The sequence below is a fragment of the Doryrhamphus excisus genome, chromosome 17, assembly GCF_030265055.1.
Source record: "Doryrhamphus excisus isolate RoL2022-K1 chromosome 17, RoL_Dexc_1.0, whole genome shotgun sequence".
NCBI classification, from domain to species: domain Eukaryota; kingdom Metazoa; phylum Chordata; class Actinopteri; order Syngnathiformes; family Syngnathidae; genus Doryrhamphus; species Doryrhamphus excisus.
The window spans coordinates 3,383,585-3,408,148 of NC_080482.1; the positions used below are offsets into that span (position 1 = coordinate 3,383,585).

Consider the following 24,564-nt stretch of genomic DNA (forward strand, 5'->3'; position numbering starts at 1 on the left):
TTATTATTAGATTTTTATTTTGACATTTTATTATTATATTTTATTATTGTATTTATTTATTTTATTATATTTTACATTATTATTACATTACATTATTTTTAAACAATATTTTACTAAAGTGAGGCTAGTCGAGTGTTTCCTTAAATATTAGGATATAATAAAATGTATGTTATGTGCAGAAAGTCAATAAAATATTGACCTGTTTACACTTAACCACTCACTTACTGTTTATCCACACTAATCATATTGATGCTGATTGTAATATTATTGTATTACATTGTTATCACAATATTTTACATTATTATTATATATTTTTTATATTTTATTATTATATTTATTATTATATATTTTTATTATTATATTTTACATGATTATTACATTACATTATTTTAAAACAATATTTTATTATTTGTAGTGAGGCTGGTCGAGTGTTTCTTTAAATATAAGGTAATAATAAAATGTATTTTATGTGCAGTTTTAAAGATTCTCCACCAGATGGCCTCCCTATCTTTGTAATGACAACAGCACTGCAGCTTGTCTCTACCTTTATGGTAATTTAGACTTGTGAGAATAGGAATAATTAGTAGTAGTTGTATCTAATATAGCATATGTTAAGCGTAAAACCCCAATAATGTGCCGTTAACAAACACACACAGGTTGCATTGTGCAGATCAAACTCCCAAAAGCAATTTCCTCTTTCTACAGTACTACTAAGTTACCATCTGTTTTTTATTTCACTTCTTCTTGGCAGCAATAACCAACACACACTGCCAAGGTAAAAAAAAAATACAAAAAAACTGCAGCTAAATTGGATGATTAGCAGAGCAGCCAGATTGATTACACAGATTAACTGTTTATCTGACCACTGATCGTTTTATTTTTTTCATGCTACTTTAAATAATTTAATGGTTTGGAAACGCATTCATTTATTCGCTTTTGCTATTCAAGCAAACTGAAGCTTATTCCAGATGACTTTAGGTGAAAGGTGGGGTACAATATCGACAATTATCGACTATCACAATTAAAGAGCAAACAAACATTCACATCTATGGGAAATTTAGAATCCTATGCTAATCTAATGCATTTTTTTTCGACTGTGAGAGGAAACCAGAATACCTAGAGTAAATACTCCATACACATAGTCTTGAGCCTGAGGCCTTTTAGATGATCCTGTTCATATAACTAAACTTAAATACCAATGGAAACTATGAAAACAATACCATGGTTAAATCACTGAGAGCAATATTAACTATCAAAGCAGCCATTTTTGTTTGAAATATTACGTTGTGCTGCATTTTATGTCCTCTATGGAAAAGCCTTTTGTTGTTCTTGTCACTATATATGTACATCAGTATTCAATGTATCATCATTATCATTTATCATCAAATTAAACTGAATATGTAGAACAAACGATGGTAATTAAATGTTGCAGAAGAAACAAAATCCACGAAACAATACATTAAAACATGGCAACAAAACCTCAATAAAAATTCTGTTCACATACAGGGGAATAAAGGAGGTGTTTCCTGAGACAGGAAGACCTGAAATAGCTCACAGCTCAATCATGCCTGAAGAGATGTTGCTGCTATTTTTGATCGCCAGTATGAGCAAGGAAGACCAGGGACAATCACTGTTAACAAATCTACCATGCTACGGGTACAGTGCAGATTTGTGCATGAACAGCAAAGATTGTTACGATTGAAAAGGTGAAAAGATTGTTCACATGTCCCATAACGAGAAAGCTTTACTTGGGAACAGTTTATCCTCACGATAAGGGGTGTCTGTCCTTGCATCGACAAGGTTCGCGGTTTTTGCTCTGCAATGTTTATTGGTTAAGGACATGACAAAAATGATAGGTATGTGAAAAATGCCCTCGACCCTACTAACGTGCCAATAAAAGGCACAGCGTTTTAATGAACATGTTATATTTCATTGCTGCGTTGCCGTACACGTTTCCAAGAACAGTTATTGAGCAGATTTTATAGAGCAATATTTGTTTGCGGCACTCTATAAAACAACAACAACAAAAACCCACGGCTCCTGTGTAGTTTTGCCTTTCAGCCACATGGTGGCTCATGTTCTGATTCCACACAGATTGAGGAACAGGGTAAACAAATAACCAAAGCTGAGGTGACAGTTAGGAGCGCATGCTTTGGATGCTATGCTGCCAAGGTAATGAGACATGCTTCACCATATTAGCTTGAAGTAAAGCGTGACTGAGCCCCGGCGTACAAAGCACCGTCCATAAAGGCATGCTTAGATTTGAAGATTGAAGTGGAACAATAAAGGAAAGCCTTGACCTCAACCAAAAAAAGACTCTTTTATCCAGTATCAGTGACCTCATAATTGCTAAATGTGACGTTCCTTAATGTCATTGGATAAGCACGTTCAAAGCAAGTATTACCATAATCACTATTACCAATGCGGCTGCACGGTGGTCGAGTGGTTGGAGACCCGAGCTCAATTCCCAGGGCCTTCTCTCTGTGGCGTTTGCATGTTCTCCCCAAGCATGCGTGGGTTTTCTCCGGGTATTCCGTTTTTTTTCTCCCACATTCCAAAAAGGTTAATTTGCGACTCCAAATTGTCCATAGGTATGAATGTGAGTGTGAATGGTTGTTTGTCTATATGTGCCCTGTGATTGGCTGGCGAACAGTCCAGGGTGTACCCCGCCTCTCGCCTGAAGACAGGTGGGATAGGCTCCAGCACCCCCGTGACCCTCGTGAGGACAAGCGGTAGAAAATGAATGAATGAACTATTACCAATGCATTACCATATTTGCCAACAAAGTGTGTAATCAAGCTTACTAAACAATTTTCTATTCACTCAGACATATGATATTTATACAGTAGGACTACTGAGCCGACGTTGAGCCGTGCGCAAACGTTGTGACTTTTTGAAGGCAGTGACAGCAGGAGGTTCAAATCGTGACATGAAGTTCTATTAAGCTGTTTTAAAATGTGTTTTGCTTAGTGAGTAGTTACTAACCTGCAAGCTCCCCCGAGTTAGCAGTTCCCATCTCGGATGCATGGTCTCTGAGAGTGGAGGCTGGTGGAGAGTCACCGTAACCCGGGGTCAAGGGTCGGCCAGGGGAGCCAGATTCTGGGTCACTGGTTGAGGCCCACTGGTCTTTATTCTCAGTTCTTTCCTTGCCTTCGACGGACGTCCTGCCTCCGTCCTTTCTATGGACGCGCTGGTGGACAATCACCTGGTGGCGACTGCGGAACATCTTCCCGCATTCAAAGCACTCGTTGGATTTGGAGGGAGTTTGAGACTGCGATGGCCGTCTTCGTTCCTGGCGAGATGAAGGTCGGTACTCAGAATCACTGAGGCTCTCTGGTGTCTGGTCTCCGGATGAAACCGGGTTTCCCAAACCGGAGCTGCTCCGGCGAACTGAGCTGCGTTTTTCTTGACTTTGAAGGACATAGCTGCTGCTCTCATCAAACACTGCAGCAGCTGTGGCGAGATCTTCATCTCCGATACTTCCTCCATCACCGAAAGCCTTGTTGCACTCTACTGGTTCCACGACTTTACCTTTAGTAGCTAACTGCCAGGCTTGGTAGCTGCAAACTGGATCAAGCTCAGGGATTCTTTGACCCGGTATCCTATTATTGACATCATCATCAGCCTTTTCCGCAAATGGCTGAAGGCCTAAGTAGTCGAGCAAACGTTTTTTCACAGCTGGTGAGTCCTCATCATCAATGGGTGGTGATCGGCTCTGAGATTTCTTTCCATGACTGAGACTGTGGACTTTATCATGGGCCCTCAAGCTCTCTCGGCTATCAAACAAGTTCCCACATTTCGAGCACATTTGATAGACAGATGCAACAGAGCTGACAATTTCAGGATCCTGTGCTACATCATTTATGGTGGCCGGATGCTCAGCGGAATCCGATTTTACTCGTGAGCGTGATCGTGTGTTGTGTGTTTTCATGTGGGATTTAAGAAACCAAGCTTCACGGAATCGTCTTCCACATATACGACAGCAATGGTCCAGGATTCCTGCGTGTTTCTTCATGTGTGACTTCAAGAACCAGGCTTGCGTGAAGACCTGGCCGCAGGTTTCACAAGGAAAAGTCCCATCACACTGAGGCTGCGGGACATCCGGTTCAGCTACGACTTCTTCCTTAACACTTATCTGCTCATCTTTGTCAACAGTGATGTGGACCTTCTCGATGTGGCTCAGGAGCTGGTCCTCCCGCTGGGCCTCATAGCCGCAAAGTCGGCAACAGTAAGGCCGCTGGTCACTTACAGGTTTCTCTCTTTTCAAGCTCCTCACAGGTACTTTCCTGCGACTATCTTCCGCACCATCTCCACTCATCATGCGGTTACAAGCAGAGCTGCTCTTGGTTGGACTTGTGCCTCCATCAAGACCCTCTGAAACACTCATCTCTTCCTCCTCTGCTCCTCCCTCTTGTTCATTGTTGGAGTGGTGGCTGGAGAGCGTGCCCAGTTTGTGGCTGCGTATGTGAACTTTGAGGTTTCCTTTCTGAGAGGCCCTGTGGTCACAGTAGGGGCATTTATAAGGGCGTGCGCCAGTATGGCGTCTCATATGCTGTGACAGAGAGCTCATGAAAGGGAAGCTCCGTCCGCAAACGTTGCAGTCGTAAGACCCTGGGATTTTGTCATCCTCGCTCTCCACATCGTGTTTGGAATTGGCTTTGACTGGAGTCAACTTTTCCTTTTGACTTCTTGTTTGGATTTCCATCACCTCCGCATTAGGATTCATCGTGGGATTTAAACTATCCAGCACACCTGGACTTTGAACTAAAATGTCAAACCACTGCTATCTGCACGTGCACATCCAAGCATGCCGAGAAGGCCTTTGTATTCATTAAAATGTCATCTGCTTTCAGTCTCCTTTAGCACTGCTACAAAAAACAATGCCATCTAGCCATCTTCATCTATCAATGTCAGCATGTGTGATGCTATGTACTATAAGTACCATAATACCATGAAAAGTACGTATGGATTAGTAAGAAAACTAAATGCATTAGATATTCAAAGCTGTTTCTGATGTCCGATTATCTCTGAAGAAGGAGACATTTTAAGATCGTAATCTCTCCAGGTAGCGTTTCAGGAAAGACTATTATTCCACACTTCCTTTCTTCATTCATATGACTGGCCTCTCTCTTCCATCTTCACATTTTACACGTATCAGCAGCTTTAGGGCCATCTCTATCATCCACCTGAGAATGAAAAAGAAAGTGGGGTATTGAGGTAGACAGGGAGTGGTGCAGGAGGAGGAGATGGGGAAAAAGAGAAAACAATAATGTTAGTGAAGCAAATCTGTTTCAAAGAGTCGCAGCTTCATCTACATTACACAAGCATTTACTAGGAAAAGTAGATACATGTAGGATTATGTAACTGACAGTAGAACAGGATCTCAATGCACAGGTACAGAATACCATGTGCTTGTACGCTGTACGGGTGTCCAAAGTGCGGTCTGGGTGCCTTTTGCAGCCCACGGCTGTTTTTTTTATTGGCCGGTGACACATTATAAAACATACTATTTAACTACTAAAACTACAAAAACAGCAAAACTGCAAGTCGGCAGTAATTTTAAGTTAACACAGTGAAAATATTTAAAGAAAAAAGTTGTGATTTCATGATAAAAAGTCATATTTTTTTACGAAAATAACATAATAACTAAAAACTAATAAAAAAAACTAATAGTTTAGTAATACTTCAGTAAAGCTTAAAGTAGTTAAGTTGAAATATAAAAAAAAATGACTGCATTTTTTGAAGTCATAATATTCTGACAAAGCAAAATACAAGAATAAACTTATAATATTTCGAGACAAAATAATGCCATCTTAGTAGCAGAGAGTTGAAGTATTAAAGAAAAATATATTATGGTTTTAAAGTCATATCTTGAAAAACTAGTAAGTTAATTTTGGAAAATTGGGTTGCGTAATACTATATAAAGTCAAAAATATAGTCATAATATTCCAAGAAGAACATTAAAAAAGACTATTTAAGAAGACAGTCAAAATATAAAAATAAAAATAAAAAGACAACAAAGAGCAAAATGCAAATTTCATATTAATATGCCTATTCACCTAGATTCCAAAGCTCACATGCAGTTTTTAAAAAATATATCCAACTTCTTATGATATCTGCATGTTTGTTTACAAAATATAAAGTGTCCCTTGAATCCTTTCATTTTAAAGTTTGTGGAAAACATTTTGAGGGTAACTGTGTCAACATGTACCATTAAATGTATTTATGCACAACTTCCATCTGCATGATTGTGCAATGATTTGTGCTCGGTTTGGGGCCACTGACGCCACACCAGCTGAGTCGACACTTTACACAATCATGGTGGGGGGGAAGGAGGGGGTGGGCGTTCCGTGTTCACATCAGCAAGATCAGCAGTGCCACTATATTCCCTCCCCATAATGGCCTCCACTGACACTATCACATGACAAAGTTCTTAGGTACACAAAAGGAAGTGGCTCTTCAGACAATGTGCTTTCTATTCTCAAACTGGAGTTGAATTATGTCACAGAGCAACATGAAGACAACGGGGATGATGTACTTTACTATACTAGGAAAATACTTGATGCCACATACGGTGTGGACAGTACTTGAGGACATAATTACTGAATTGTTTCACTGTTGTGTCAATTTGTTAACATTTTTTTGTTTTGAAATTATCCATCCATCCATTTTTTTATGGCGCTTATCCTCTCTAGGACCACAGGTATGCTGGAGCCTATCCCAGCTGTCTTTTTGGCGGGAGGCGGGGTACACCCTTGATTAGTTCACAATATAAAAACATTGATCATACATGACAATTTACATCTACGTATCTGAAACTTGTTCAACATAAACATTGCTTTTCAAAATCTTTTACTCCAAGGGGATGAACCTGAAATTGAGCACTAGATAACATAAGACTAATTTTTAATTGTTTCATGGTATGTATTATACAAAGTGTCAGGAGACCATAGCAGAATTGTTGCCAAGGTCTAATTATAAGAGGATAATTGATCATAATCACAAGAGGATAAGGTGGTGGGGAGGAAGCATAAGAACATGAATAATCATACAGTATGTCTTGTATTGAAAATGAATAAGCAGCACCAGAGCCACAAATCTACGTAGTGTTCTTTATTTTATTGAAATCTAAGAAGTCTTTATACACACTTCATTTGCATGCACTAAAACACTCGGATTTCCAAAATGGAACGGTCTCTGTGAAGCCCCAGTTTACTTGCATTAATGAGATTATTGACCAAACGCTTTGTGCCTCAAAAATGAGGCATACAACCCATATTAATATCATAATAGTTAAGTTTGCAGTGTTCTGGTAAGCAATACATGCTAAAGCAAGTTATTTTTTTTTTGTCCAAACTTAATATCAAACCACAGAAAGACAAAGAGATTCTGGCTTATAAAGATGTCTGAGGTCTTTGGAATCGAGAATCGATTCAGTGCAGTCCAGTTGCAAGCACATTCAACACAGCTCTAAAAGGGTGCAAAGCTAATGTTATGTATTCCAAATGCAGTGTCTTACTCTCACACTTGTCTTATCACTGGTAATATGTGTCCTTCTAGTGAGGGGCATCGCTCATCACTGACAGGATGTGTTTCAATCCCAGATAAGAAGCCCAGAGACAAAGATTTGAAGTTCAGTATAGATACACAACGGTGCAAAATAAAGAGTGTACCATCTGTATGAATACTGACAAACGCACACAAGCAGTGAAAATGTGGAATCAAGCAGCAAAACAGAGGGGGCTTTTAATGTTGCCCACACATCTTTCAGAAGCCTATATGTGCACACTGCAGGCTTTTAACAGTATTCCATACAGGCAGCATTGAAAGTTGCTTGTACAGAGCGTTGCTCACACACTCGCTGCTTCACAGTGAAGAACATACAGTGAAGGCTTTGCAAAATCCTTGACAGCCTCTGCACAGTTGCTCATGAAGTGGAGACACTGGCTGCTTAGACTAGGACAAAGGAAGTGGTGGGGTGCCTAAAAACACAGCAGCACACAAACACACATGCACAGTGCAGAGCCAGTGTATTCTCAGACCAATCAATAATCCATTATGAACAAACTGCTCCTCACCTCCCACCCTGCTCTAAACTATCAGACAAAGGGGTTGGATTGAAGCTCTGTGATGAAGAGCGCGGAGGGTAAAGCACAGCTGGACACACACACACAAACACACACACACAGTCTGTTTGCAAAACACAAACAAGGACGATTCAGGACAATTTGGGGATCAGTTGTCAAATTAAAAAAAAAATTTTTTTTTGCACAATTCATCACAAAATGATCAGATTCAACTGAGCTGAGGTTTACCAACATACGTTTGCAGTTACACCAGATGGCATCCGATGGCAAACTGCAGCCACAATAATAAACCAATTCAATTAATGCCTCTCATTGTCCATTCAAACTGAACATTAATATATAAATAAATGCAGTACTTGGCACAGTGATTTTATTTAATAGGACTAAATTGTGCAAGTGTACCTAATATAGTGACCACTGAGTGTACTTCCACTTGTTGCTTTGCAAGTAGGTAACTAGTGAGTCCATATGGGCTCCCATCGCAACTGTATCCTGTAAAAAAAAAAAATCCATCAGTGAGAAAGCGCAACAACATTTAAGTGTAGTTCCATTTCATCAGTGTGTCCCCGGACTGTCACAACAGGTCATGCTCATAAGTAGGAAGAGCAATGGGGGGTTTTGCGGCATTGTTAGGCTCCCCGATTCCCATCCTATCCCCATTTCCATCCCTACCCCCCATGCCTTAAACCCGGTCAGGACAATAGAGGGGGTCTGCGCTGTCTGTCTCTTCTCAACACCCACCCCTCCTTATTTGCGTGAGAAGGGCCTTGAGATAAAGAGTCCACTGGGCCTGTGTGTATGTTTGTGTAGGAAGTGGCAGGTGTTTGGGTCAATACTGTCATTTTACATTTTGGTGACCGATCCATGCCAGTGGAATTATTGGACAGGCCACAAGGGGAAAAGGATTTCTTCTCAGCCGTTTATGTTGACACGCATGTAATAAATGCAGCTTGCAATTCAAAATAATTGATCTTTACGGCCACTGGTACTCACCTGGAGTTTGCACCAATGAAATATACTGTAGTGTATTATCATGTGTTCGAGACTTAAATTGCTAAATTGACGACCATGCATTCAAATAAAAAATGATGATGTAATGTGCAATTTTAAACAGGCACTGTAACTTTAGTAATCACAATAGAGTGCAAATGTTTTATGACCATCTTCCGCTCCCACTTGTGCGTTGTGTGCATGTGTACGTGTGTGTGTGTGTGTGTGTATGTGTGTGTGTGTGCTTCCCTCCCCCCTCTCCTCAAATTCTGGCTGTTTTTCTCACACTACTTGTTAACCCGTGGGTGCTCGAGCCTGTATCTCCCCCCGACCCCCACCCAACACACACACACACACACTTCCCCATGTCCCCCTGCAGTACAGCAGTATTCTTCTTACAATGTGTACACTACACTTCTGCATTTGTAGAACCTTGCCTGGGTCAGCCACATTAGATCATTTAGTAGCAAGTGGAAAGACATGTAAGCTATAGTCTTTCAATGTTCATTATATGAAAAGGTAATAAGCAGGACAAGTCCCCAGCCAGTCACTATATACAGTAGATGGGCTAAATTTGTCATTTTTATCTGTCAAATAGCAGGAGGAGAGGAGCAAGGTGAGTATTGAGTTAGTATGAGGACAAGCCATTAGCCGTCATGTATTCCAAAGCAGCTGCGCTGATGACTCATTATTGAACCAGTGCAACGTGTCGGCAAACTGTCAGAAATGGGGGTGCAGTCTGAGTCAGTTTCTGTACCTCAAAGTGCAATCTGCACTAATGTACCCGATAGGTCTCATCATTTGACACTCGGATAACTGCTTGCATGTTTTCAACATCTAAGAGGTACATGTTCCCGAGCTGTAAAAGCAAAATGCCAGGGGTCATAATCAATACCTTTGAGGTTTCCAACCCGGTGATAAAAACCTTTACTATAAACATTTATTTTTATGTGTTACTTGTGTTAAAAAAACATAATTGGCTGAATGGAGGGGTCGATGATATACTGAAAAGTAGCCTGTATAAGATTACTGTTGTATACTGTATAAAGCAGGGGTGGGCAAATATTTTGACTCGTGGAACGCATTGAGTTAACAAAATTGTCTGGGGGGGAGGGGCCACAACATATATTTAACACACCCACACCCACTATTTTATTCTTATAATTTTCCTTGAATTATTTGTCTAATTTTATCTGTAAAAGTGTTATACTATCAGCTGTATGTTCTCATGTCCCTTTAAACATCAACCACATTAATTAATTTTACAGTTTTATTGTTTTGTTTTGGGTTTTTTTTACTAAATAAGACATCAAACTTGCAAGTCATGTTGCCAGTTTGTATGTTAAATGTTGAAATATTTAGAAAGCAACTGGCGGGCCCGGATTCAAACGCTTGGTGGGCCGCATGTGGCCCCCGGGCCGTAGTTTGCCCACCCCTGGTATAAAGTATTCAACTCACAGAGGCGCTGTTGGTTCAATCTCAGCATTAAGGCCTCACATACAGGAAATTGAGCTACAGCAACACAGACATTGACTACGACAAAAGTCCTCTGGACAGAATAATTATGTTCAATATGACATGACAAAAGAAGTTCAGAACATTCACAAACAATTCTCCCACCCTTTTAAAAATATTTCTAACTAAACTGATTTGAATTGATTTGCCCCTTTAAGCAGTATTCCATTGGACTTTTCCTTGAACATCCAAATTCCTGATTTCATGGAATGAAGTGTAAAGTGTATGAAGTGGAGAGATTCAAATAATTTACCAATACACAACTATGCTTCATATATACTATAATATAACATCATGTAACATAGGTAGTAGCAAATGTGAAAGAAATAAATGTTTTTGTAAATTAATGACCTAAGAGAAATGAAAGGGGATGAGACATTCCAGGTAACGGTGCTCAATTTCAATCTAAACTGAAACTCCCCTGTATCTCTTCACTCAATGTCAGAATGCCCGCTCCTCTCAGAACTCTCCTTGTCTTCTCCCTCCCCACTCTTCTCTGCTGTCCCCCATCCGTCTGCAGCCCCAAACAACCTCTGCAAGCGGACCTAAATCAGTCTCTCTGAAGTGTAATTAAACCGCCGACCTCAACATTACCCACCAGTCTTTCACACTGTCACACTGATGTACCCTTTTTATTTTTGTAACCCACTGCGGCAAGATGGCCCGGACATCAGCGAGTACTGACACACACACACACACACACACACACATGCCAGCATACACGCACCTGTCCTTCACAACATCAGAAATGATTTTGATGTCCCAAAGTGTCCTTTAGCGAGAGTGTGTGCGCTCTTATACTGTATTTCTATTTCCAAGCTAATGAAATCGACTAAGAGGCTATTATATCATTTGAGCTGTTGTTGGTGTTGGTTGATGTGCAGTTTGGTAGCACGAACAATAAGAGGACACTGTCTGAAAATACACTATGTAGCTTGCCACGGCAAATATAAAGCCTAAAGTGCTTTACATGGCAAGGAATTATATTACTTAAAAATTGCCAATGATAATAGCTATTGATTTACTTTTACGTTTGATTTCGTTCCATGTTCAGGGTAAGAACATAGATATGTAGCTGTCATCAGATTTGATTCCCTGCGTGATATCTGTGAATGAATGATAATGATAGTGTTGTAGTGAAATGGGATGCTTGAGAATAACAAACCAGTTTTCATATTCTAACCAGCCAGGTTTGAAACAAGGTAGCATATGAACGGAAGGAGAGAAAGGTGCATGTCAAGGAGAGTAGAAAAGGCAGAGCAAATGACAGGAGAGACGGGAGGCAGCAGAGCAAAGATAAGTGCTAAGTAGTGATGTAAAGTCACAGCAGGAGATGGAGTGGTAGAATAAGAGCTGACAGAGAGAGATCAAGGGGACGGAAAGAGCAACTTGGACAGGGGCTGTGCTTTGGTGGAAATGGCCATTATAAACACAAACTAAACATTTTACCTGTATAACAACAGTAATACAAGTCGTATTATAGTAATACTCTTTGCCACCGACTAGGGAAAGAAGGCTCAGCACTAAAAACTGTCCTTACTCCACTTGTTATAATGGAATAAAGATTTGGAGTACAAAAGTTGCACGAAAACACAAGTACTTACTTAGAAAAATAACATATGTACATTACATATTCATCACTAATACATTTGTAAATACAGTGTATTCAATTGTTCATGAATGAAATGGATGAGAGGTCTGACTAAAAACCATTATGCTCATTTTTCGACCATTTGTATTGAGTTGTGGCCTCCTATAGAGCAGCTACACACAATAACACGCACAGAAAACCTTTTAGATTTTGCAGAATCTGCACCTATTCCAGCTGTATTTCCTTTGATTTGTGCTTCCTGCAAAACCGACTGTTACAAGCATATACAGTAGTGCTTTAGTACAGCGGAACCTCAGACTTTGTCATTAATTTGTTCCAAAAGGTCCGACAAAAACTGACACGTTTGGAAACCAAATACATTTTTCCCATAAAAAATAATGTAATTCCAATTAATCTCTTCCAAACATCCAAAAATATTAAGACAAAATAAACCCTTAAGCGGTAGAAAATGAATGAATGAATGAAATCTTTAGAAAGGAGAAATGAGACAGGTACAGAGTTGTTCATTGTTCTGTGTGTGTGCTGTAAACCAACAAACCACACACACACACACAATAATGAAGATAATTACAGGATGGATACAATGTAATAAAAGTAAATGGGATAGGCCAAGGTAAGGTAAAAGGTACTTTGAGCACTGAGCAGATACTTCCTAGTGTTAGGTGAAAGCTATGACTAGCAGCTGGTGGCAGACTGAGGGAAAGTTGATGGGTGTAGTTTTTAGTTACAGTCATAAATTTAGCCAAATTGCACGAACCAATCATTAAAAATGTTCTGTGTTTAAGTTGCATTCTCATTATCAAAACGTCATCACTTGCTTTCATTTATAAATGAAAGAAAACTGAGAAAAAAGCCTATTGTCAATAAAGAGCTATTATTCTTTCTTTTATTTAACAATAATGGAAACCATGGTCAAACGTGATCTCCTTTCAGGTTCCTGTTGTGTAAATATAGGACTTCTGTGTGGAAGGCAAATGTTGCATCAAGCAGTCGTGTTTACGTTATGCTTTCCCTGGTGAGATCACACCGTTCCAACGGGAGTTACCTACTGTACATCAGCCAAGCAGCATAACAGTTATCAACTAAGCCAAGCTGACAGTCAGCCACCACAAAAAAATGACAGGCTCTGTTACACAAGACATAAGTGCGGCAGAATTATAGACACCGTCATTCACTCCACATTACACCAGCACACAGACTGTGAGATGAGTTCAAAGAATGTGGAAAACAGTAGACACACACACCCGTTAAAATCAGCAGTTTGTGCAAAAATCACAGGTATCTGGTTATGAGCTGAGGAAAATGAAAATAAATGTAGAAGAAGAAAAAAAAAAGAGTATGAAATATGCCCTGAAATACAACATAATACTTCTATACAATGTAGTGAGAGGATGTCCACTTCAATGTCATACAGTACACTTGTCACATTAATGATTAAATGGCAACAATAAGATGACCATGAACTTCTAATGTAGGTCAAGTATGCAATATCTCAATCTGATTGAACTGCTGTGATGCACATAAATTACCACAGTAAATGTTGTATAAGGTAGGATAGTACAGTGGGTATATGTTAGAAGTACCTAATAATGTCATAGTTTAAATGCTATTCTACAAATATGCGCCATAAAACAGGGGTGAGCAAACTTTTGGGCCAAAGGGCCACCTTTTGTTTTTTTAAGTGACAGATGGTCTGGGCATGTTTTAAGTTTTAAGTGAGGATACCCCAAGATGTCCAGATGGATTGCAGCTGCATAGCATCAGCATTTCTTTTAACAAAAGGAGGGTGTATTAACTAAACATAAAATATGATTTATAACATATCCACTTGTAGAAATTGCTAGTAAGACTTAAAAGAAAATCACAAATACAGTCTCTGCTACAGACAAAAAAGCTAGTCATAAATCCTGAAAATGAAACAACAACATCCCAACACAAATCTCCACCTAAAATACGATATCTGGGTCAATGACGACTATGGATTCCTAGGTTTTTCAAACCCAGGCCTACCAGCTGCTAATGGGACACATATTGCAGGTCTATCATTGAAATTAACATAATTGCTGCTTTGCTTTGTGAGATTTTTCTTTTGATTTTGAAAGAAATTAAAAAACCTCATAAAGTTTAAAAATGCACTATGTTCATGTTCATGTTTGTGAAAATAGGACCAAATGTATGAGATTAGGTTTATATCCTAAACATGGTTTTGTTTGGAGGAAGACTGGGTTTTGCGGCCCTTCTTACGACTATTAATTGACTCATGTTGGAGCTGGTCAGGTACAATCTGATGGGATTAGCAACCATACTCTTTAAATAGAGTTCAGCAATACGGGATTAGATGATCAGAGCCAGTCAGCCAAATAAAGCAATAGATTTTCATCACAGGTTTCAGTTTAAAGCGACTTAAAGCCACTTGGATGATAGTGTGTTTAAATGTGTGCCTGTGTAAAACCTGATTTAATGTGCGGATTGAGTACCAATATCATCTATGAAAATCTATATAAATGCATAAATCATTAACATGAAAAGGTTTTGGGCAGTTAATTGATGATGTACATCAATATACAATATTTAGCTTTCGGATGTTAGCTGTCTTCACATCTTAAAATAGCACAGTGAACAGACAAGCCCGAGTCCTACTTCCTCATCTGAGTCACAGATGCTTCTATTCAATGTATTGTCTATGTATTGTCTATGTATTGTTTATGTATTGAAAGAAAAAAAAACGGTACTATGATATGTTGTCACAATTAAATGTTACTTATTTAGGGCACAATGATTTCCGCCTTAACAGAAACGTGGATGGAATCACTGAATTGGCCGATAACATAATGTGACATAATGTGAACGAAATGCCGTCTTCGTGCGGAGAAAGAACGTTATTGAAAAGAAATATTCCCCCAGCAGACATCAAACATAGGCTATGTAGTCATGCACTCAGTTTGCTGTATCAGCAATTCTGCCTTTGCAACAAAAACAATGCAGTGGTTTGATTAAAACAGGCAATTGTATTAACCTAATAAAAAATGTATTATGTGTAACTATGGTGTGAAACCACAGTGTCTTGAAAATTATTAGAAATGATTATTTTTAAATTGAAAAAGAATTAGAAATTATGACATGCTTATTGTCAAAAATGTCACAGAGGAAAATATAAAGTCAGGTCATTTCCAGGAGGCCTTGCCTTTAGGGCTTTCTCTCCTCAGCTGTCCTCGTCACATCTGGATACAATGTGGGAACAGGGCACTGAGGCCAAAGGGATAGCTAAAGGGAGGGTGTAACTGTTCTGGGGAATTCTTTAGAAAAGATTTAAGAGGCAGTGGAAAAGGTGGTGTTGCTGATGGTGGGATTGTGTGTATTGTGGTTGAGGTGAGGAGCGGGGAGCTCCTAAAAGGCTGCCTGTCTTTGGTCTCTTCTTTCCTGTATAGTTCACTGCAAGGCCCCCGAGCTACAGACAGAGAGGCAGCTGGGAACTGAGGTGGAGTAGCAAACCCCAAAACACAAAAGTGATATACAACCAAAGTAAACAATCTGTGGGAGACATCACACATAATGGGGAGATGAAAAATATACACTCAGTTATACTCTAGGCTTATTTTTATTGCAGATGATAAACAAGATTATAATACTTAATACTAAACTAAAAATAGATTTAAATTGCATAAGAAATCCACCTTCCCGTAATTTTTTCACTATTTGCATGTGTCTTTTTGAGCTACAATACATAACCTGTATTCTTATCTTGCCTCCAGTCAAATATCACCCATGATTATTGCACATGTGAGCAGTGGGCTGGTGGTTACTTCACAGAGTAAACACGAAATGAACTAAATTAATCTGCAACAGTCTGGTGTATGAGCAAATATTAGTCTAGTATTTGCAGTTTTACGTCTTATACCTCAATTAATGCCAAAGGGTAACATAAGTAACAGGTAGCGGGCAAAGTTTCATGTGTACTGTATCTGTATATTCCGCATGAACTTAGCCACTCTTTTATCTCCTCGCCTCTGTCCTCAATGAACTCAAACCTGACTTGATCCCGCCACTGCCTCACGACAACCAAAACTTCCTAACACACCCCGAGATTTTATGCCGCAACACAACAAAACAAATCAAAACAACTCTCAACTAAAGGGGGGCTATTATGCTATTTCCACTTTTCTGACCTAAAAATGTTGTTATAATGTTTTATTATCGTGTTAAAAGATTCCAAAGCGTCAGATAATGAAGTTTGTGCATTTTGAAGTGAGCCCTGAAAGTGGTTTTGGATGGCTATACATGCTCGGTTTTACTGAATTTTTAAAAACACAGACTTCTACTGGTGTTAATGCTATCCGGACTTCCTTATTTGGGGTGACCTACATTTGTGGAAGTCCTTTAGGGGTGGAGCAAATTAAACAGACCGTTTGGGTCGAAAGCAGGAAGTCCATGGAAACACTGCAGGAAGAGGTGCAGAATCTGGAAGATCTAGAAAGCTTTCTGTGCGGGTTATTGTGTGTAATGCTCTATAGTAGTCCACAACTCAATACAAAGCGCCTAAAATTAGCATAATAGGTTCAGTGACTTTGTGCATCACACACAGAAAGACTTTGGTCAAACCTTTATGACACTTTCATGAAGTTTAACTCATAAAGTAGGGTGGCGAATCACAAGTTAGTTATGGTTAGTTCTACATTTGAGAGTGAATTTTGAAGAAATGTCAGATAATTGATGCTCTAACAAGAGACTTGAAATCACACATGAACTACATTATATACAAAGTGCATCATGTAACCCTCCCATTCATTGTACTATAAACGAAACAGTATTGTATAAGGACACAAAAGACGTGTGTTTCACGTGCAACAGATAATCTATATATTGTCCAGAATTATATTCATTTTATTTATGTTACTGTCACCTTTTGATATTCACACACCCACATGCACACATACTATACTAATGTAGACACTCTATTTGAATATGAAAAGCACTTTATTACAACAGCCTCTGTTCTGCTTTTCACTCCACCACATCACATAGTCTACAATCTTCCCATAATCCTTCAGTCAACTGTCATTTCTCTAGGCTAGCGAGAGAGTGGATATAGTGCAGCTTGAATGCCAGTGATGTTGCGTGTCTGACTAACTTAGGGAAACAAGCTGGAAATGTCTTCAGGCTACAGCAGCTAATCATTCGGCCCACACAAGAGCTGATCGTTAGCTACCGATGTCAGCCTAACCTTGCCATGATGCTTTTAGTGAATGTGTGCATGAATGCATCTGTGTATGACAGAAGGGTACCATTGTGCAGACCTCATTCCGTACAATAACTGAAATTACTGATTTGAGAGGATTATTAGAAAATAAATGTTGCATATGAAAACACATAAGAAAAACAGACGACTATAAGTGTTTTATAACTGGCTCCCCAAATTATTGGAATGGTCATCCATGTCTTCACACAGGTAGAATGCCATAACTGTCGCCACCATTTTTTATGTGAATGCATCCAAACTTTGTCCTACTTTACCTCAAATGACTCAAGTATCAAAGTATTGATATTTTGATTTGAGAATCGATTTTAAAGCCTGTCATAGATATCTATAATCCATACTAGCACAATATTCACAACACTGCACAGTATGTTTTGCTGTAACATGGACGAAAAAAGTGTTAACTCATGTTAACTAAATTTTTTTGTTGCTTAAATCAGCTTCACATAATCCCCCAAACTCCAAATAACCAACCTCATAATGGTATTTATTAATAATGGCATATTTCATAAATGTGAAGTCTATTTAATAACAGAAACAAACAAAAAAAAAAAAAAAAAGGGAGCTCTCTGCTTAAACATCCACCCCCCCAACCCCCACTCAACCTTAATGCCCTCTGGGCTGCTGTGAGTTTGGATTAAGTTTAGGTGCTAAGTTGCCTCCCTAAGAAAACCCACCATCGCGCCTGCTAAACATATGGACTCATAAGAATGTACGCACAAAGAAAACCTTATTGTGTTAATTTTTTTAGCAGCACATCAGATATGAATGCAGGGAAATGGTAGACAGGATGCAGGATACAAATGTTGCATGATATACTCATTTATCACAAAAAACAATATAATGTATTTGAGTCATGGGCATTACGGACCTACAGTAAGAAATATAAAAGTCTAAAGAATTCATAAAACATGTATGCTTGTACATGTATGATTGCTTTAGTGTTAATATACCAATCCATATTATTTATTGGTGTGATCCAATAACATAAAATGTAGTGTTATAGCATTAATTTGTAATGGTTCTAATGGTTAATTAATCGATGAAGTAACAGAAGCCAGATGATATTCAATTAGAGTGTGCATGGGTATGTGCACGTGCAAAGCTGTGAATCAATTGTGTTAGTTTACTACAGTGACATCTGGGCTGGATGAAGAGTGCTGTTCCTTCTCCCGTTCTCTCTCTCTCTCTCTCTTTCAATCCCTGATCACAACCACGTGGTTCTCTCCCAGCTAAGCTTATTTCTCTCTCTTCTTTAATCCCGCAGCAATCACAGCAACAATGCCATGCGCTGGTTCATAATAGACACGGGCTGAAATCTATTAACTATGATCACTATGTCGGTTAGAACTGATTAGAACAGTTTGTTAATCCTGCACATTCAATGTGTGTGTCAATTGCCGTTTCATCTGTTTATCAATAATATGCAAGATAAATATTGGAAAATGTGAATGTAGTAATGGGACTGGATGTAAAGTGAGGTTGTTCTTTCTTTAAAATGCCATTTTAGGCAATCTATGAGAAAAAGTATCAAAAAGATTTTAATCTGCTTGTATTCAATTAACGTTCAAAATCTCTTACAGGTTGTCCCCAGTGAAAACAAACAGTACAACACTGATAAATGAGATGGATATCCAGCCATTATTATCAGATTATTACACTCTCAGTGAGGTACACCTTGGGTTTGTTCAGAGACCCCAATGTCCGCAAGGCAAACACTGTAATATCCTTAACTGTAGCCATTGTCATTGCAGTGGATATCATGTGCTAACCAGGCGGGTTGTTCCAGTGAGGTTATTTGTGGAGATGAGTTCAAACTGCAAATATTTCAAATTCACACCCACACTGAGGTGCAGATGATTGTGGAAAACATCAGCACCAGGCATATAAGCAGTCCTCACTGAAAACACACCTCTCTGTCATCTGATGTGTTAAAGAGATTTAAATGTACCACTATTAAGAAAGAACACATCACATATATGTATGTTCTTGTCACATTAGCATAGAAGTAGATTAATGCAATAGTAAAACTTTTTTAACAGCAGTTAGCTATCACAATAAGCCAGATTCATTGCTCACATATTTATGAAAAATGCTCTTTCCGAGACTAATATCACTGAATGACTTTGCTATAAACATGCATATGTTAATTACTCAAACATTCAACAGCGTCATTAAGCAAAGCCACTATTTCATGATGTCCCTTAATTAATGCTGTGATTCATTGTTTCACATTTGCTGCTAAGGTAATGTTAGACAACTGGGAACGTGTATGTATTGGCTATTACGTTTTGTACATTGTCTAGAAAACATCATTTCCAGATTTGTACTGGCAAAACACCCACACTGAGCTACAGTTACTTTTGATAATGACATATAACACCTGTATGAATAAAACCCCCTATTTTTATTGGTTACTCCTTTGAGACATCTGTGTGAGGCCATACAGAATAACTGCAGCATGTAAAGGGAAATTGTACCAGTTTCTTCCCTCTTATAAAGAGTTAATCCTGTTACATTAGTGACTTGTTCCACTTAAATTAACTAGATCAAATGGTTTTGCTGTCTGTAATACATGATTTGGTTAAAGGGGATCTATTATGCAAAGTTTTCGACCCTTTGTATTGAGTTGTGGTCTCCTATAGAGCAGCAACACACAATAACCTACACAGAAAACTTTTTTGATTTTGCAGAATCTGCACCTATTCCAGCTATATTTCCTTTGTTTGTGCTTCCTGATAAAACTGTCTGGTTTAAATTATTCCTCCCACAGCCCGCCTCCGGGTATGCCCACTCCGCTGTGATTGGTCGCACGCGCAAAATAATTCCTAGGTATGAACCATATTAGGAAGTCCGTCCCTCTGTGACACCGCAAAGGAATGATTTTAGCCTTTTAAAACTGAGCGTTTAAGAGCTCACTTCTAAATTATCTGAAACTTTGGCATTGTTTATCACATGAATAACATTCTAACGACATTTATAGGACAGTGGAAGTGGAAAAAACACTCAATACATAGAAAATAGCCATGCTAAGCTCTTATGGTCGCTTCTCACATGTATATAATGGCAGTGGTAATCTAGCACTATAGAAATAAACAAAACAATTCAAAATAAAAAGTCACAGACATCGCAGTAATACTGCAGTGTACAAATAATGGCATACGCAAATGGACTGAGGCAATGCCCAGTGTGAGCGCAGGCCAGCGGGGGTCAGACTATTTGCAATTAGCAAATTTCTTGTCATACGATTTACGATAATTGTAGCACACATTTTAAACTTTTGTCAGCACTGATTAAACAATACTAGCATTCTCAACAGCTGAACACAACACAACACAACACATTCCTCTCTCAACTCACAGCCAACAAGGGTGAAGACTAAAATGTGCCTATGCCTAAATCCCCACAGCAGCACCTTCCCTGCCCCCCACCATCTCTAACCCTTCTGCTATCTTAAGCTTCTGATTACTAAATCATTTCTTGGACTCTAATGTGGAGAGCTATCTGGCTTTACAGTGTACTACCTGATTTGCCTGGCATAGACTCAATTGATCCTTATGGGAGGGGAGGGCGCAGATGTGACCCAAATAAAGAGATTATATACCCACCTGTTAGTACAGTTTCAAGAAACTTGTCAACCAGGAATGACCCAGCAAATGAATAGTCCACAGTGATAGGTGCATTAAGTTTAGATTCCATGGCAGAATGCAATGTTTCCCATAGAGGGCTCATTTATAATTTAATCCAAAGGCTTGGTGTTTGGAGGCTAACACAGAGAGATTGCCCTTTAAGAGTGGAAACCCCCACCATGCAGCAGAGAATCAATGTTGTCACTAGTGAATAGACAGCAGAGCTGAAACTGTGTAGTCAGAGCTGTGTAACATATTACTTGCATTCCTTGAAAAAAATATATTTTCATAAGTGTACCAAATAGATTTCAATCTCTACTGTAAAAGAAAGACAATAAAAACAGGAAAGTCTGTGTGAGAAATACTGTGTACATCTGCCTTGTGGTTTGAAGTTTGTTTTTTTTTCATATCCTTGGATGTGTTAATGTCGGTTCTAAACCACCTAGCATTAACACGTCCAGTTTGCACAAAAACTAGAGTGGAGTGGAGTGTGCAGAAGAGTAAATAGTTTATTTGACGACATGACTATGATGTATGCTAGAACACTTGAAAACAGCGACTGATCAACACATTTAATGATAATTAACATTAGCACCTACCTTAATTAGGCTTCTGCACAATTGTTACAGCCATTTAGCCAACTGGCAACTAGCCCAGCTTTATCTACAGGTAAATTGGGTGAAAATAACAAGTACGCATGATGCAATCCAAACTCCACATTGTTGTTTTAAATGTAACTTTGCCCATTTTAACAGCAATACAGCAACCAGACATCATGCAAGTCAATGAAATGGGTGGGCTGCATGTGATGTCAAGTGGGTGGGAATGATGCAAACAAAAATTTCAACTTTGAGTGAAACAAAAGAAGTGACTGTGGAGCTTGTAAATACAGTATGTGAATAGATTATGGATGGTTATGCTTTTATTTGCATGCATATTCTGTTGACGTCAACCTCCTTCACTGTGGTGAAGGTATATGACTATACCCATGCTGGAAAAGGCACAAGGCAGTAATGAGTAATGAAAACAGCCGCGTTAGTACTGCCATTCAGTAAAGGGCCTGCCGCTGTGGAATGTGAGGCTCCATTCATTCACATGGGTTAAACATGCATTTCTACCATCACAAAGCCTGGCCTTGTCCTCATTGTTTCTTTACACACCAATAAAACATTTCTTGGACATTCTGAAGCAAGTAAACAAAAACATGAATGCATATAGGTAAAAGATATAGTAACGCAATGTGTTTACATGAGTGTGTGGCTGGGTGGGGGAAGGTTGCAGTGGGGATGGGGGGATTGCCTTACAAAAGTCAAGTCTTTGGAAAAGATAAAGAGTCATGGCAAAGTTGAAAGTTTGATCATGATAAGCACAGGGATGTAAAGCACACAAACTGCATCCAAAAGGCAAACACACCCACTGACAAAACCTGAATGTGTGCAGCATTCATAAAAAGAGACGCAACGGGCTTTATTAAATACTTTGCAATATCTTAAAACTTAAGTTTAGAGGGTGAAAAGGTGTTCTGTACAAACAGCAACTCTGGTTTCGAAATTTAGTCATGTGTCAACATCTAACCACAAAAAGCTGTACACCAACATGGGCGACATCCCATCTTTTACTCTGTCCTCCAAGCTCCACAACTTCTGCACAATTGTGTTACACAGCATCACATGTGGAGCCTAAAATATCCAAATCCTTATTCACATTTTCCATAAAGCTTTGGTGACTAAACATTACCATGAAAGAACAGATGACTGTCATTGACTCATTCACCTTGGCTGAGATAAATCATAAATTACTGGTGTGTGGTGTTGCTGGTTGTTATGTGATCATACAGTGAGAGCTGCTGGCAGCAGTTGGAAGAGAAAAAAAAAACCCCAACAGCAAATAATGTCCGAGATCTACATGGGAGACAATGTAATCCTGTCTGCAAAACAACACTCTTGTCTCTCTTCCTCCATTCCCCTCCCTTCTTTCTCTTTCTCGATGTGACCTGACAGTGAAGGAAATAAATACCTCTTCTCACAGCAAGTGTGCAAAGGAGATAAACATTGCACATAGCATTGCACACACAACACAGGTGGGGGTACTGCACACTGTAGTCGTTACATTGTTGAATATATCACAGTCATTTTGAATATTGTGTGTACTTTTCATTAAAACTTTTATAGAAATGCTGTGCGTCTGTCATAAGCAAGAACATCAACATGGAATCAGGACACGCCTCGATTCTTGATCGCTTGTTAGATCAACTGTAAAACAATATCCATTGGGACTATTTTGTGTATTAGCTTGTTCGCTCTCTCTTACATATGTTTTGCATAACTAACTCCAATGTCCTTGTCCCTGAGGGAGGATGGCTATTTAAAGACTCTTTGTAATAACTACCATTAAGAAATTTGCCTTTATTGATTTTAACCTAATATATTGTTTGGTTTTGTTCTCCTATAAGTCAAACCTGCCTTAAAATCACCTTTACTATCGTTCAATCACTTTTGTTGTCCTCTTGTAGGATATGGATATTAAAAGGAAAAAAATACATTACGACATGAACGCAACGCCAAAATAATAAACAGTAATCGTAATGATCTAGTCACTTCCTTACCAGTTAAAATACCGTTGAGCTCCAACACACACGCACACGAAAAAAAGACCGGTGCACCTTTCCAAAAAAACGATGTAAAGAGTCCAAATCCAGCGAAGATAAAGAGTGGTTATTATGTGGCTCCGGGTGAGGCTATTGGCAGCCCACTTTGCAAAAATTGAGCAGAACGATTAATATGTGTTTTGGATTCATGTCTCCTTATGCTGTGGAAGAGTACAGGTTCTTCTCTCACTCCACTCTCCGTGTGTCTCTCTTGTCTCTGTCGTTCCACTGATGCTGCCTTCACAGACGCTACGAAAAGTTCATTTCTTCATTCAAAGACTTGCGATAGGTTTAATAGTCAACTGTGGTTGCTGTGCAGAATGAAGTGCACATTAAGCTGTTATGTCATTTATTATAGTTATGTTGGAAATCGATAATAATATTGTTATATGGCGTGGATGGTTACTTATCTAACAAAAACTAATAGATTCGTGAAACTTGCCATGTGTGATTCAAGGCACTCAAGTTAATATCTGAGCTTAGAGTTTGTCCGTGAAAGTCTCACAATTGGAAGGGAGACTTCGAGGACACATTCGAAAAGTAATAGCAACAAAAACGAAACAAAAATAAAGTTTGGCTCCGAAGCGTATTATCGCCGAAGGCATACATGACTACACTTGTATGTATGTGTGTGTGTTTTTGTTTCTTTTTCATCCAACGGAATTGCCAGCCTGCCTGTTGAGTCACACAATTAAGAGGATCCTATAACCAACATTTGTCTCAGTACACACTTTTATATGCAAATATAAATTACACGGTTTTCATCAAATGTAACACATCCTCATTTCAAGACAATGACATGAACTGTATGTCTGATTAGTTCAAGAAAA

General features: G+C 38.9%; 1 protein-coding gene across 3 annotated transcripts in view; it reads right to left on the minus strand.

The window, feature by feature from the left end:
* LOC131105506 (zinc finger protein 516-like) overlaps positions 1-23,950 on the minus strand; it is a 38,528-nt gene extending 14,578 nt beyond the window's left edge. For 2 of the 3 annotated variants that reach the window (XM_058053665.1, XM_058053668.1), the window contains exons 1-2: positions 23,693-23,950; positions 2,986-5,186 (exon numbers count right to left, since the gene is read on the minus strand). In XM_058053665.1, coding sequence (XP_057909648.1) covers positions 2,986-4,726 — 1,741 coding nt within the window. In that variant the 5' untranslated portion in view covers positions 4,727-5,186; positions 23,693-23,950. Of the gene's footprint in view, positions 1-2,985; positions 5,187-21,066; positions 21,178-23,692 lie in introns of those variants that run through there. The other variant, XM_058053666.1, reaches the window with a different exon arrangement.
* Between the last annotated feature and the right edge of the window lie 614 nt (positions 23,951-24,564).